Source organism: Salvia miltiorrhiza, chromosome 7 (genome assembly GCF_028751815.1).
Source record: "Salvia miltiorrhiza cultivar Shanhuang (shh) chromosome 7, IMPLAD_Smil_shh, whole genome shotgun sequence".
Lineage (NCBI taxonomy): Eukaryota > Viridiplantae > Streptophyta > Magnoliopsida > Lamiales > Lamiaceae > Salvia > Salvia miltiorrhiza.
In genome coordinates, this window is record NC_080393.1 from 3,384,990 (window position 1) to 3,399,886 (window position 14,897).

A 14,897-nucleotide genomic window follows, 5' to 3' on the forward strand; every position below is an offset into this window, starting at 1 on the left:
CAAAATTCGAATCAAGACAATATTTCAACGATACATTTTTAATTACAATATTATTGAATATGAATTTGAGTCTAAATATTGAACCATCTAACGATGAGATGCTTTCATACAATACTATCCCTTCACAAAAATTATGGATGAATTTTTCATACTACAATATACTATACATTATGTTTCGTATTTTGTGACATCAGCATTCATTGATTTAGGAGTTTATTACATGCAAAATGCACTCATAAACTTTAATTTAAATTGGGTGAAAAGAGGCCTTTGAAAGAGAAGTGGGTGGCATCATGGAATTTTGAAATGCCAAAGACAAAAAAGGGGTTGACCCTTTGATAATAACATATGGTTTAATGTTGTTTCCAATGTCATTTTGGCATGTGATATGCTTAATCAACAAATCATTAAAAACAAGCTAAAAGCTTCACCTATTAACCTTAGAACTAATAATCAACATATATTTTTAACTAAGTGGCCCACTAATTAGCATAATTATTATTGTTGTTATTTTTGGGATTGTTTCATCCATTCTTCTTTAAATAATTATTATCGTGATTCTTTTCTTTTTTCCCCTTAAGCCTTTGATTGCCCTTTTGACTGCATAGCCTTTTTCAAGTCACTTTTAATTAGACAAGGCACCGCTCCATGACTCACCAATTTACTTCTTTTTAATTATTTATTTACTTCATGGCCGAATTTATGATAATGCTAGATAAATCGATCCACAAATAAACATTTATAGAGTTTGTAGTTTTAACGTATTGTTGATTTATTTATTTTAACACCATACTTTTGATATTTTGTGAAGACACATAATTGGGGTAAAATTGAGTCTCTTATATATAACAATTTATTTTTATAACAATTTAAAGGTTATATTATTTTTTTAAAAAAATTGAGTCTCTTATTTATTTTTTTGAAAGATTGTAATTATTATAACAATTTAAAGGTTATATTATAATTGCAAATTGGATTAAAAAAAGTATGGTTGAAAACTACGATTAGCCCTTTTAATTTAAACGAAATTAGCAAGAACACAATGTCTACAAACAACATCACACGATTGATTAAAAAAAGAAACATCTAAAAAAAAAAAAAAAAAGTTTGGCCGATTGGAAAGGAACTCCCCTGCCTAATCTTTCCCTTTCTCTAGAAACTGCAAAGGTGAAAATAACTTATTAGTATAAGAAAGTGAAAAAAAAAAAATCAAAAAGTATATACTACTCCCTCCGTCCCAAATTTAAATGGTGTGTATTCCTTTTCGAGCCATCCCAATTAAAATGATGTGTTTATATTTTTGGTAATAATTTTACATTATAAATAATGTGACCCTACACTTTTACGCATTTTTACATTACAATCTTATTATCCTTAAATTTCATACCGAAAAAAAGTGCACCATTTAAGTTGGGAAGGATGAAGTATTTTTTAATTCCACCAACATTTTGTAGGTCAAATTATCATGTCTGAACACATGAACAATAGCTGCAAAAATCCCTTTTTTAAGGTAAAAGCTACGAATATCATCCTTACTTCTTAAGCCTATTTATGGGGAAAATAATCTTAACTCATTAATACTCCTATAAGTTTTTTTGAAAAATAAAATAAAATAACAAATACCAAAAGGTAAATTTCCAAGAAACTTACATGGAGTAAGTCACATTTAATTTGACGTACGCCCTTAATCACACATATATACCACGTACTACACACATTTGCCTAGGAAATCTAACATATTCCAATGTCTCAATTAAAATAATCCAAATTATCCTACTAAATTAATTATTGGGATTAATCATTTTGGTGAATGAAGATCCCTAACTGCCCCCTTTGAAAAATGAAGAACAAGACAGAATTATTACACGATTATATATAATTAATTGCATCGAACGCGGATTAACACATGTGACATCTCAACAAAAGTATACAAAAATTGTGCCTTAAATTTCAAATTCTCGAGTCTCTCAAGAATATATGCAGACAAAAAACCCATCTTTGTGATTATCTTTTCGTTTTACTTAAATTTAGTTTTATAAAATCACAAGTCTTTAATTAGTGTTTCTCAACTTGTCCAAACATTCTTCCACGGCATTATGTGGAATTAGAACTATTACCCCTAGCTAAAATGTTTGTCTTTATCAAGAAGAAGAAAGTTGGCCATGTGGCTTTGAATATTTTTATTTTTATTTCGTATCGAACAAGTTACTTGTCACATCAAAAATCTCCGTATTTTTATCTATTGTACTCACTCTGTCCCAACTAATTTGATTAATACTATTTCTTTTTGAGTCGTCCAAATTAAGTTGATTAATTTCCTTATATAAAATGACTTTTTCACGTTATTCACCTTATTACCAAACACACTTAAACTACTAAATGCTAATTTCTTAAATTTTGTGTTGAAAAAAAGTTGATCATATTAGCTGGGACGAAGAGAGTAATAGAATTTGTATTTTATTATGGCAACATTAACTCTCAAAGTGAATCTCACATATATTATACTGGTATTAAAGAAATCTTAAAGATCGTACGATGGAAGACTCGAATCCAAAACCTCAAATCTTGGGTATTAATTTTCTATCACTAGGCCAACATACACACACTTGTATTGGTATTCTTAATATCTCTTATGTGTGAGTGTATGTATATATGGTGATATTTCATTCAAATTTTAGAGCTTTAGGTGTTGCAAAAATTGTGAAACATTTTGGTGAAAGGCCCTTTTGTCAAAGAGAACAGAATCTTGAAATCCTAGTCAATATCAAAAATCTGATACTCCGGAAAGGCAAAGGTCACCTTTTTTTCTTCTCTCTATTTTCCTAATGATCCAAATAAATACTTCCAAAATTTTCAAAAAAAAAATCCAATTAAGTATAAAAATAATATATTAAAAGAAGTTGTCTTTCAATCACTCAATGTAGCCACCCTCCACATACAAACACTCCAAATCACTGCCTTTAAAAGAGTGAGCAATTCACACACACCACCAAACTCAAATTCACATAGTAATATTGTTGCAACAAACAAAATGTCATCACAATCACATAAACCCTCCCATGAAAAACCCTTCACCCTCTTTGAGCCCATCCTCACTGACACAGGCTTCACACTCCTCCAGCGCAACACGGCGGCGGCGACGCAGGCGGGCGACCGGCGCGGGCGGAAGAAGCAGGCGGAGCCGGGGCGGTTCCTGGGGGTGCGGAGGCGGCCGTGGGGCCGGTACGCGGCGGAGATACGGGACCCCACCACCAAGGAGAGGCACTGGCTGGGCACCTTTGACACTGCCCAAGAGGCAGCATTGGCCTATGATAGGGCAGCCCTCTCCATCAAAGGCACACAAGCAAGAACCAACTTCATCTACTCTGATCAAACCACTTTCCACTCCCTCTTTGAGCTCCAACCATTCTTGCAGCCACCATCATCAAAAACTACCAAACACCATGCCACCACCAAAACTGCAGCGGCGGGACCCGAGATTCCTCGGGTCCCGCCTCAATCGGGGCACGACACGTGTCGTTCACCCGATGATGATCAAGCCAGTTTCTTCAAAACTGACACAAGCTCTGGCTACTTGGACTGCATTGTCCCAAACAACTACTTGAACCCTTCTTCCTCTTCTTCTTCTTCTTCTTCTTCTTCTTCTTCTGCCACCACCATTACCTCAAGCAAGAAACAAGAAGCCTCTCTCTCATCACACAACATTCAACTACTCGATTCGACTGAGGCTGCAGCAGCATGGAGCCTTGATCACACCTCTGCATATCAAGAATTCGACTACGGATTGTGGGACAGTCAGCAGCAGTGGGAGCTGAGTTCTTGTGAGCTGTCAGCAATGATTAACAATCCAACTAATATGGAAGAAAATAGGGGAGATTTTGATCAAATGATGGGTAATGATGCAGCAAGTTGCTCATATTTTTTTCCTAGTTTTGGGGATTCAGTGGACTTGGGGCAGTCTCTATTTTGAGTGGTAATATATAATTAATTATGTAAGTCATGTTGAAAGATTTATTTTGTTTTAAGTCCAATAGTGTATTTGCATGGGCATCTCTATCATGTGTTGTTGCTTCTTCCCCTTTTAGCATTGTATTTACAATAGGTTTATTTTTTCCAAGATATATGTGTGTATAATATGTATATATATATATATATATATATATATATAGGAAGAGATTCTAATAAAAACCTCTTTTAAAATGAGAACTAGGAACCACATCTTAGCCTTTAAAATTGAAGATCTAGTGGTTAGGATTAATTTGAGAAAACATGCGCATAAAATGGTTCCATTAGTTATACATTCCCGTATTTTTGTGTTTTTGATTAGTTAAAGGTTATATTTGTCTTTTACTATTTTCTTAATTGGTTTTAGTTGATTAGTTTTGGTTTCGTATATACGAATGCAATTAAATCCCAACTGTTTCAATTAAAATCCACATATATGTATATACGATTGCAACTAAATTAACAATTAATAATTTATATATTTTAAAGCTATGCACCTAAACATTCTTTTGTGCAATAGATTATTTATTATGCACCCACTCACTATTAAAATGCACTTAAATTAAATAATTAAAGCAAATAAACATTCCAATAGTATTATTCACGAATTTGTGCAATAATTTTTAATATCTATGCAACAATAAAATCTGCTTGTGCAATTCTTAATATCTATGCAACTGTGCATCTTGATATTATGTAGTAATAGTTAAGAAGTGTTTTTGTAGAGAAATTTTTGTATATTTTTTTTGTATTCATAATATATTTTTAGGTTGCTTTATTATATGTCCATTGTTGCACGTTTAATTTTGGTGTTGCACTTCGTTTTATAATTCATTTTATTTATATGTACATTTCAGTTGCACGGTATATTAATTTCGTGGACGAATATTGTAATGCATATACTTGCACAAATATGTATTGTAATTGCATAGATGTGTGTTGATGTAGCACAGTTTTATTTATGAGTATATTTCAGATGCACAACTACTTATGTTCGTTGCATAGATGTTGTGTTGCATATAATTTTAATTGCATAGTTGGTATTTAAAGCTGCATAGTTGTTGTAGTGTACTATGTTGCACAAATGAAAATTTTAATTAAATACATGATGTGTTAATTTTAATTGCATATGCATAATTGGTATCTAAAATTGCACAAACGAAAATAAATATAGATGAGAGAACGTGATAAAGAATCCCATAAAAATCGATTCTATAGTTAATTCAATAAAATACAAATGACTTAATTAACCTTTAAATTATATCAAACTAAAAAAACGGCACTTATTAATTAGAATATCTAATTAGGCATGTTTTATTAAATGAAACAATCCTAACCACTAGATCTTCAATTTTAAAGGTTAGGATTAGGTTCCTAGTTTTCATCTTAAGGGGGGTTTCTATATTAACCCCATCCTATATATATATATATATATATATATATATATATATTTATATAGGGTGTGGTTCTAGAGAGAACTACATTATTTGTGAGAACGGGAGAACCATCAAATATAATGCATCCACTGTAAAAATTAATGCATTCGCTGTTAAAATTAATGCACTAGAAAAATTAAAAAAAATGCTCCCTTCAGGATTCGAACCCAGGATCTGCATTCATCCAACAAGATGATGCATCCACCGTAGATCTTGATGATCGAATGACTGAAAACGGTTCTCCGGTCTTCTTTTATTTATGGTTCTTTCTTGAACCTCTCCCTATATATATATATATATAAACACAAACATATGTGCAGAATATCTACTATCATTATCATCATCATATATATTTAGTGGTTGATAGTTTTAATGAGCCAAATATTTGTCACGTGAAGATTGTAGCAATGATGGTTCAAGACTTGCAGCCCTAAAATCATGCCTATATATAGCTGAAGTACAACTAAATCAAGCTTTTGCCAAGAGAAGAAAGACAAAGAGATAAGATTAATAAAATGTTTTATTTCGATAAATTTAGTTTTACTTTTAAAGAAAAAAAACCCGGAACAAGGTACTAGCCCAACCCGACCCGACCCGGTTCAAATTCCTTCATGCAGTTATAAAAAACTAAGAGATGTTAAACTAAACTTAAAAATGTGAGATGTCTTCAACTAACTTAAAAAATGTTAGATAATAGTATCATCTAATGCATTAGTTATGGTACTTTTCCAAATGTATGACAACCTTAAAAGCCTAAGCAGATGATATTTTCAGACATCTACTTCAAGCCAAAAATAGGCTGTCTACTTTCCTGTTGATATTGGAGATAAGATATCAATATTATTCAGAGAAATCTGTATGTAATGCTAATGAAGTAAGAAATAATACATGAAAAATACAAGATTTCCTCTAAATTCTTTGATATATTCAGATAATTATGAAGCAGCATTCAAGCACAATTCATAGTTCACAACATAACTACATATCTACATACAAAGGGAAGCATTAAACTGCTTCTGTATTTCTACGAGTTTATCGATTGAGAATAAAATCCCCAAACAAAAAAGGGGAAGAAGAACCATGCTCACTCCGAGGTGAAGGGAATGAAACAGGTGTAGAAACAGTGACTATGTCCAGATTGAGAATGGTGAGGACTCATCTTTCCCGTTCCGGAAAAGATAGCATAAATAGAGAACAAGCTCCAAAATTCGAGCAGCACATGGGAATAATCTAAAGGGGAAGGTTGGATTTGGGCTTTTTTGTTATTGAAAGACTAAGTTGAAAAGCTAAATGAGATTTTTCGAGAGGGTATGTATGGCTTATTTGAAAAGGAAAAGGCGGCCACGTGATATTTATGAACAATGATGGAAGTAGCTAAGGTGTGGTGTGGTAGACCTGAAAGGATGACTATTGCTGGCACCAAAAAACTTCGAGTTTTGCTTTGTGGAAATGGCCAATGACTCGTTCCTTCCATTCAGCTTGATGTGTGCGTCTCACCACCATGACTTGCTGTGCTACTGCCACCACTTGAAGAAACTGAGCCCTGCCCGGACTGCTGAACATATGACAGAGGGAGAGCCCCGGTTTTTGAGAATATTGAGCCAACTGATGCGCTTGAGCTGCTCATAGAAGACATTTGGCTGAACCCAGAAAGCAGCTCGGGCCTTAGATCTGACGACGAGGATGATGGAGCCAAAGTTGCAATTGTGGATCCAACAGGGTAAGGAGCAACTGGCATGTCGGTCAGAGAAGATGCAGAAGGACTGTAACTCAAAGATCTCATCGGATGATCAAATTTGCAAGAGGGCCCGAATTTGCACACTCCATTCTGTGCATAGTGAGAACAAAGTGGCGCACCCTGAGAAATGGCGTACAATTATTTAGAAACACAAGGTATCATTCTCAATTATATTATACATAGCGGACAATACTAAACGTATCTTATGCAACGAAAAGTGATGAAACATAGAATCACAGTCTGCAAATTAATACTGCCATCATTATTTCCAACAAACATTTTATTGAGAGGCAAACATGTTTATGCCACAGAAATGCAAAAATCATGAACAAAAAAATATAAGAAAGATGTCCAGTTTATTGCAATCAGTTCGCCCTGACAGATGAGCTCCCAGGGAGTTTATAACTATCTGCAGACAAGTAACTAAAGATTTCTATGAGCTGGCAACCTCCAAATCCACCATGGACTCATAAGAAACAGTAGGTTTCAGCTGCACACTAATGGGAGCAACCATATGCAGGTTTGAGTTTATCAGAAGCAACAGCCTCTGCTAAAGTAACAGCCGAATAAGAAAAACAAAAGAAAAGGTAGTGTTAATATCACCCAAACCTCCCAAGTAAAATCTAATGGAAGGAATTTCTTTCAACTTATAAGGATATAACTCGAGGATGTTTAGGACACTGCTCCCGCTCTCCAAAAGAAAGTACAAGTAATAATTATAAGTGAAATGAGAAGCGGAGCAGGCTCGGTATGAAAGAGATAAATACGAAAAGAGAAGGGGCACATGTCATTAGATAAGTGATAACAAGAGCAAAATGAAATCAACGTGGAAGCAGGAATATTCCCTAGGGTTGCATTTCTGTTTCAGTGGCATTCAAGCATATCCATGCAAAAGCAATCCGACCATCATAAGTGCAGGAAAAGAATTCCACACTGAGTCAGATCATCTTATCCTGCCATATGTAGGCAATTCAAAAGCTTAGCAAACTTCAAGAGAGAAATGAATGCTTACTGGGCGTAGTGGCAGACCCATTGGGCTAAGTACGTAATTGGTCTTTGATGCATTCCACTCTGGTGGATGATGGTATTTACATGTAGCTCCAAATTTACAATCCCCAGTCCTTATATAGTACTGGCATTCTGGTTGCCCAGGTCTTTCGGGAAATGCTTGTTCTTTTTGACTGCCACTCGAGAGGCCGGCAGAAGATGTAATGGAAAGGTATGGTCCTGTATAGGCAGTAGCTGAAGGAGACAATTGTGGTATCCCATAAATCGGGGTTGCACCAATTGTTGGTTGATTACTTGGTGAGGCCGCATGACTAACAGGTGCCTGTACTCCAAAAATTTGGCATAAAAAAGAGGGCATCCAAAATAAACTTCTCGTCAAAAATAACAGTGTCGGCAACACCTACCGCATAGGGAGTCCAGCCAGGAACAGGAACAACTCCAGGAGGAAGGATCACATGACCATAACTTCCAGGAACATAAGAACCTTGAAGCATGGCAGGCCTGGCAACTGGCCAGTTGCCTTGAATAACTCCATACTGTTGAGAAGATTGAACGGAAGGAGATGGTCCAGTTGGATACATAGCTGGTGTTGGCACAGCTGCTGAAGCAGACAAAGAACCAGGGCCAGGGGGTGGCATTGGTATCCCTGCCGGCTGTGGATGATGAAATTTACAGGTGACACCAAACTTGCACTGCCCTGTCTTAACATAATATGAACATTCTTTTTCTCCCTGCCAAAGGAAGACTATTAAACAGCTGGCAAGATATATTTTCTCAAAAGAATCCATACAGAAAATGCTGTAGAAAATGTGAGAGTGAATATGATCCATAGAGGCAGACCAGTCGCAGAGGATATCCATAAAAATTCAGTGCCACAGGGGCGGAAGACCCAACTCCTTGCTTTGGATGATGATACTTGCAGGAACCACCAAATTTACACATTCCTGTCCGGATGTAGTACTGCAAATCCATTGCAAAGGCGTGATTGAACAAAACCGTAATTCTCACAAAGAAGATATAATTATCAAACAAAATACGAGTACACCTAAAAAGGATGCTTCTAGGGAGAAAATGGTTGAAAATGAGAGAACTTAAAAGGGTTTAAAGTGTATAAACATGTGACAAAGATATAGGTGCTCAATGCCAACCCCTTCTGTTGATACTAGTAATAATTGTATAAATCTAAGAGTTTGACATTGTCAAAATGATAACCAATTAATCATTCATTCAATAATAAACAACATGAAAACACCATAAAAACATAAGAACAACTGATAACTTTCTGCTGCTGCATCATAGTAAGTAGAACAAACATGAGTTCCTACTAGATCCAAACCGTAAGTAGTATCTCATCATCAACATGGAGAAAATCTCTCTTTCAAATGACCAGAAGCTGACATGTTCAACTGCTTAAGGCAATGAATATACTTTTCATGATATTGTACTAGTTAAAACTTTGGAGTAAACAAGTAGCAAGAATAACAAAACAAAGACATTTGTCTTAGAATCATCAAAAGAAATTCTGAGCCAAGAAAAGGATAAACAGGACAGGAGTCTGCAATCAAGAAGTTCGTTTGTCTTTCTTATAGCATAACATAAACATGAAATTTGAGAGAGGTAAGAGTAAGAAATCATTTTTTGGCAAGTCCCGTTTTAAAATCCAAAACTACCTTGGAGAAATTTACACAAACTATACAATATCAGACAATAACCCAAATGCAGTGCCATGTGTCAATAAAAAAAGGCTCAGTCCCCCAAAACACTCAGGGATTCAAACTCATGGATCAATGCTATAAATCCTTAAAATAAATAAGTAGGCAGTTTCTTTAAGAGCATTATGTAGCACATGCCTTTCGGCCAACATCAAGACTTTATCGAGAAGCCATGAGCGGAAAACTTAGTAACTTAGCATGTTATAGCAATAAGCCAGCCAACATAGTATCTACAAATTCAGTCTGACCATCATCAACACCTCACTGACAACAAATTTTCTTTCACTAATAGTTGTCTGGTAAAGAGTTAAATTTTTTCCATTTACTTGTATTGATAATCAAATTCACAATCTATAAATTATACCTGACAGATTGGTTGGCCTACACGTTCCGGGTACTCGCCTCCACCAGCTCTAAGAGCTCCCATTGCCTAAAACAGTAAGAGAAAAGAAAGATAAAAAAAATGAATAGTGCATATACACCAAATTGAGATGATCAATGAATATAAAGCTTTACCTACTTTACACTATTTCTATTTCATAATCACAACAATGATGACCTTTATCGACCCAACATACTCCAATTCAACAGGACTTACCATAAAATAAAATCGATATAGAACACTACCATTTCTACCTAATGCATGTGAACCCGATTTACACCATTGCCTTCACCAAAAGCATGACAAACTCAAAGACTCAATTTCCACCCAAGTTATTCATACAATCATTCAAAATGTAATTTGTTTCCTCAATCTAGTAACTGATATTTGATAGAGACCAGAACAGATCCCCCAACCGAACAAGAAGAGCATATTTTTCCCAAATTAGAATCAAATCTACACAAAACCCCCACTAAATCGTGCTCTTTACCAAATGATCATAGCCACCACAGCTTGCAAAATCAACGTATTTTACCGTGCCACGATCCCGGGGATGATTGAACCGGCAGCGATTGCCGTATCCACAGAAACCAGTCCTTAAGTAATAGATACAATCGGGCTCATCGGGCCTCTCTGGGTACGCTTCGGGCCCTCCACCAAGGCCCAATTGCCACATAGGCTCTGCATTAAAACAACCAAACCCCACACGAAATCAACATTACATAAGCTCACTCTAAATTCAGCAAAATTCGACTGAAATTCAAGTGAAATTCAGATGAAATTCAACCTTCAAGCCCGGTTTCTCCGCCCGGCGCCGCCCATTCCGCCACCGGATCCGCCTCCATTGCCTGGATCCCGCTATATCTCTCCATATTTTTATACACACACGCGCACACTCTCCCACACACACACGCACACTCTCTCTCTCTCTATAAATATACAGTATCTACACTATACAACGGAAGTATTTCATAACAGTGTGCGGAGATAGATATTTACAGAGGTATTTTATACGTTGTAGGTACAGAATCACACAGCAGCATGTGATTGTGTGTGAGTGAGGGAGGGAGAGAGAGAAGGGTGGTTTGATCGAGAGAGGGGGTTTGGTGGTTTGAGAGAGAGAAAGGAGGGAAGAAGAGAGAGAGAGAGAGAGAGACGTATGTTTAGTGGTCATTTTAACACACTCCTTTTATATATTTCACACTCAGTGTGTGTCTCTGAGATTTTTGTGCACTTTTTGTGCGTTTTTTATTTCTTTTAAATTTTTATTTCTTTATTCGGGCCTTTTTTTTAAGAGTTTTATTCGGCCTTTTTTGATGGGCTTTGTTTATTCCATGGAAGTTGGATTTTCTGAGATTTTTTTTATTGTTTCAAATATTTTAATCTAACATTTACTTATTTTTTGACAGTTTTCTTATATGAAAAGACCAGTTTGCCCTTTGAGTTTGCCAGCATGCAACTTTACGTGTACCATAAGTTCAAAAGTTTATATCCTTTTTGACATGCGATTTTGCACTTAATTTGCAAAGTTTAATTGTTTTTGTAGATAAATAATAGAAATTCTGTTGGTTTGCAGATAATATGTAATGTTATAAGGGTGCCTCCAACGGTTGAAAAAATTAGTTTCCAAAATTGAGAACTACCATTGAGAGAAAAAGAAACTGGTTTCCAAAAAGAAATGGAGAAACTGGTTGCGAACTGGGAACCAGTTTTTGCTGACACAGCGGGTCCCAGGCGCGGGCTCCATTTCTTTAATTTGTTGATTTCAGCCGAATAGTGGCGGCCCCATTCCTTCAATTTCTTGTTTTCAGTCGAGTATTGGTGACTTGGTGTTCCCATTTTGCTTTTTTTCCTTTGAATATGTATATATGTTACGTAAAATAGATATATATATTGCTTTGTTGAATCACTTGTAGCTAAAATTGAGGGGGCCATATGTATAGTTCAAATTTTTGGAAGTGTAATTTTTATATCTTTTTGCAATCACGAACGGGTATTGAATTTTTGATCAATATAAAATTTAATTTAAATATATAATTAAAATATGTAAATAATATACAAATTATAATTGAAATAAAATTAATGTATATATAGATATATAAATGGAGTGTGTATTATGGTGGGACCCTAAAAAAGTAAGAAACTGGTTTATTGTTGGAGGAGATGTGAGAGAAAAAAGTAGGTGGGTTTCTAAAGCTGATGTGGCACTGATGTGGCAATTTTAGAAACTAGAAACTGGCTTATGATTGGAGGCACCCTAATAAGTCATATGCGTTGTATTATAGTGACATTAGTAATATATTTTAGATTGTCATTAAATTAACATTAATTGGCTTATAGTGAATGTGGTTGATTGCAGTTGCTTGTGATACATACCATTATTAATTAGTAATAGACCAAATGCAACACATTTAAAAATTTACCTATCTTTATTGATAAAAATAGCCATAAAGTAGTTCTACATCCGTCCACGAAATGAGTACCCATATTTCCTTTTACGTCCGTCCACGAAATGAGTACCCATTTTCTTTTTTGGCAAGTATACTTGACACAACTTTTTAATTAATACACTTAAAAGATGGGACATTTATTCTATTCACACTAAACTCAATATATTTCTTAAAACCCGCGTCGTCCACAAATGAATACTCATTTCGTGGTCGGATGGAGTACTTATTTGTTGACTAACGATTCTTTTTTATAGGTAGCATTCACTATGTATAGAATCTTAATAAAATGCACACTACACGACGTCGCTTACACATTCTATATCGAATCTTAATCAATGGTGGTATTCGCGTCATATTTTCGATCGTTGAAAAAATTGGAGAAGCCTTAATTGCAAAATTTAGAAGAATTCGATATATATTTTCGATCGTTGAAAAAATTGGAGAAGCCTTAATTGCAAAATTTAGAAGAATTCGATATATATTTAAAAATATTTAAAAGTGAGATTTAACATTATTTTTTTAAAAATAGCCAATTATATTAATATTGTTAATATTAAATTTGTTGAAATTGATTAGATATATAATAATAAGTTTCGTTCTTTAGAGGAAAAAGGAAAGGAACAATTGGCTGCCTTAAAAATACATATTTCAATTGAATAAAAATAATGAATTGTATCCTTAAAAAAAACCATGTTGCGGTTTTGTAGGATGAGTAGAAATGTAGTATCCAGTTTTTGTGACAACGAAGCCAAGATTTACATATGCAGCTTTTGAATTATTCATGTTGTTTTGCTCAATCTGTTGCTTATATGGGATTTTTTTTCTTGCTTGATCCTTGTTGATCGTCATGAACAGGGGCGGAGCCAGACTTTTTATTCAGGGGGTCCAATTTTTTTTTAAAGAAAATTAATAATTAAATAAAAAAATAAAAAATAAATTAAATTATATTAAAAATAAATGATAATCAATAACACAATTATAATATTATTTAAATTACAAAAAAACACATTTTAATAGATTTTCAAGCTCATATTCATGTTACAACGTATTTTGCAATAAAATTACTAAATATTGAATATTATATATAGTGCAAATACATGATACAGTCTCTTTCTAATTTGGAGAAATTTTTATTTGAAATGTTACGAAACGATGTCGTTTAGGCCTCACAAAAACGCCGTCGTCTTTACTAATCCACGTAAGCTCCAATTCAACACTCTAGCGATCGAAAAAAATTGGGGGACGAAATTGCAAAACTTGAAAAAATAGTTATTTAATTCGCCACACTCAAAAGACATTAAAATTGCAAATTCAAAATAGTTTGTGATTTTATTTTCCAAAATTCCATGAAACTTTGTAAGGCAAAGTAACTTTCAATATCAAATTCAAAAAATAAATCTCTAAAATCAAATCCAAGCATGATATGTATAAATTAATTATGTGTTTACTTATTCTAAGCATCTTAACTCTAAAGCTTACATATCAATTACAGTATAAAATAGCTCAACAAGATAATGATTTAGATAAAATTATATATTTTTTTATTTTTAATATAAAATTACGAAAATATCCTAGTATTTTTTAAAATCCCAGGGGGGCCCAGTGACCCCCCTGCCCCACCCCTAGCTCCGCCCCTGGTCATGAACTAGTCTGGTGTCAACATGGGAGAGTATTTCTGCGAATTCTATGATGATGACCTTCAAGCTCTCTTTTTCAATCCATTGTATAGAAAAAGACTTCCAATTCTAGCTCTTTGATGCTTACTAGTCATTCATGATTACTTGCGTTTTCACACTACCTATTCGACTCCCTCAAAGACACCATGCATTCAGAATGTTACGATGAGCTGATCAAACTGCCTCGTCTCAGAATGTTTTCTTTGCCTCAAAAACAACTTTCTCCCACTCGTGCCGTCAAAGTCAATCATGGACATGTCTATCGCGTGGAAGAGAATAGACGAGGAAGTAAGTCTCTGTCTCCCTACAGACACTGTTATAAACAGTTTTGCACAACTTCTGTGGTGCAGATTGAAGCAACCATGAATGCCCGAGGAGTACAGATACAAGAAGGTGAGGATTCTGTGCAATGACTGCAACGACACGACTCAAGTCTACTTCCACATAATCGGCCAGAAATGCAGCCACTGCGAATCGTATAATACCAGAA

At 34.7% G+C, this 14,897-nt stretch overlaps 2 protein-coding genes across 3 annotated transcripts; one reads left to right on the top strand and one right to left on the bottom strand.

The window, feature by feature from the left end:
• The first annotated feature begins 2,930 nt into the window (after positions 1-2,930).
• LOC130991678 (ethylene-responsive transcription factor ERF086) lies at positions 2,931-4,056 on the top strand. The gene has a single exon (XM_057916015.1). It carries the CDS (start codon positions 3,032-3,034, stop codon positions 3,968-3,970), a length of 939 nt encoding a protein of 312 aa, XP_057771998.1. The 5' UTR covers positions 2,931-3,031; the 3' UTR covers positions 3,971-4,056.
• A 2,288-nt stretch (positions 4,057-6,344) lies between these two features.
• Positions 6,345-11,506, bottom strand: LOC130991677 (zinc finger CCCH domain-containing protein 34). Of its 2 annotated transcripts, none has more exons than XM_057916014.1 (7): positions 11,069-11,506; positions 10,817-10,962; positions 10,264-10,329; positions 9,028-9,147; positions 8,592-8,918; positions 8,192-8,509; positions 6,345-7,299 (listed from the first exon to the last, which is right to left on the bottom strand). In XM_057916014.1, exons 1-7 carry the CDS (start codon positions 11,151-11,153, stop codon positions 6,916-6,918), a joined length of 1,446 nt encoding a protein of 481 aa, XP_057771997.1. In that variant the 5' UTR covers positions 11,154-11,506; the 3' UTR covers positions 6,345-6,915. The 2 variants fall into 2 exon arrangements, with proteins under 2 accessions (XP_057771997.1, XP_057771996.1); XM_057916013.1 differs by having other exon boundaries at positions 10,772-10,962; positions 11,069-11,442.
• Between the last annotated feature and the right edge of the window lie 3,391 nt (positions 11,507-14,897).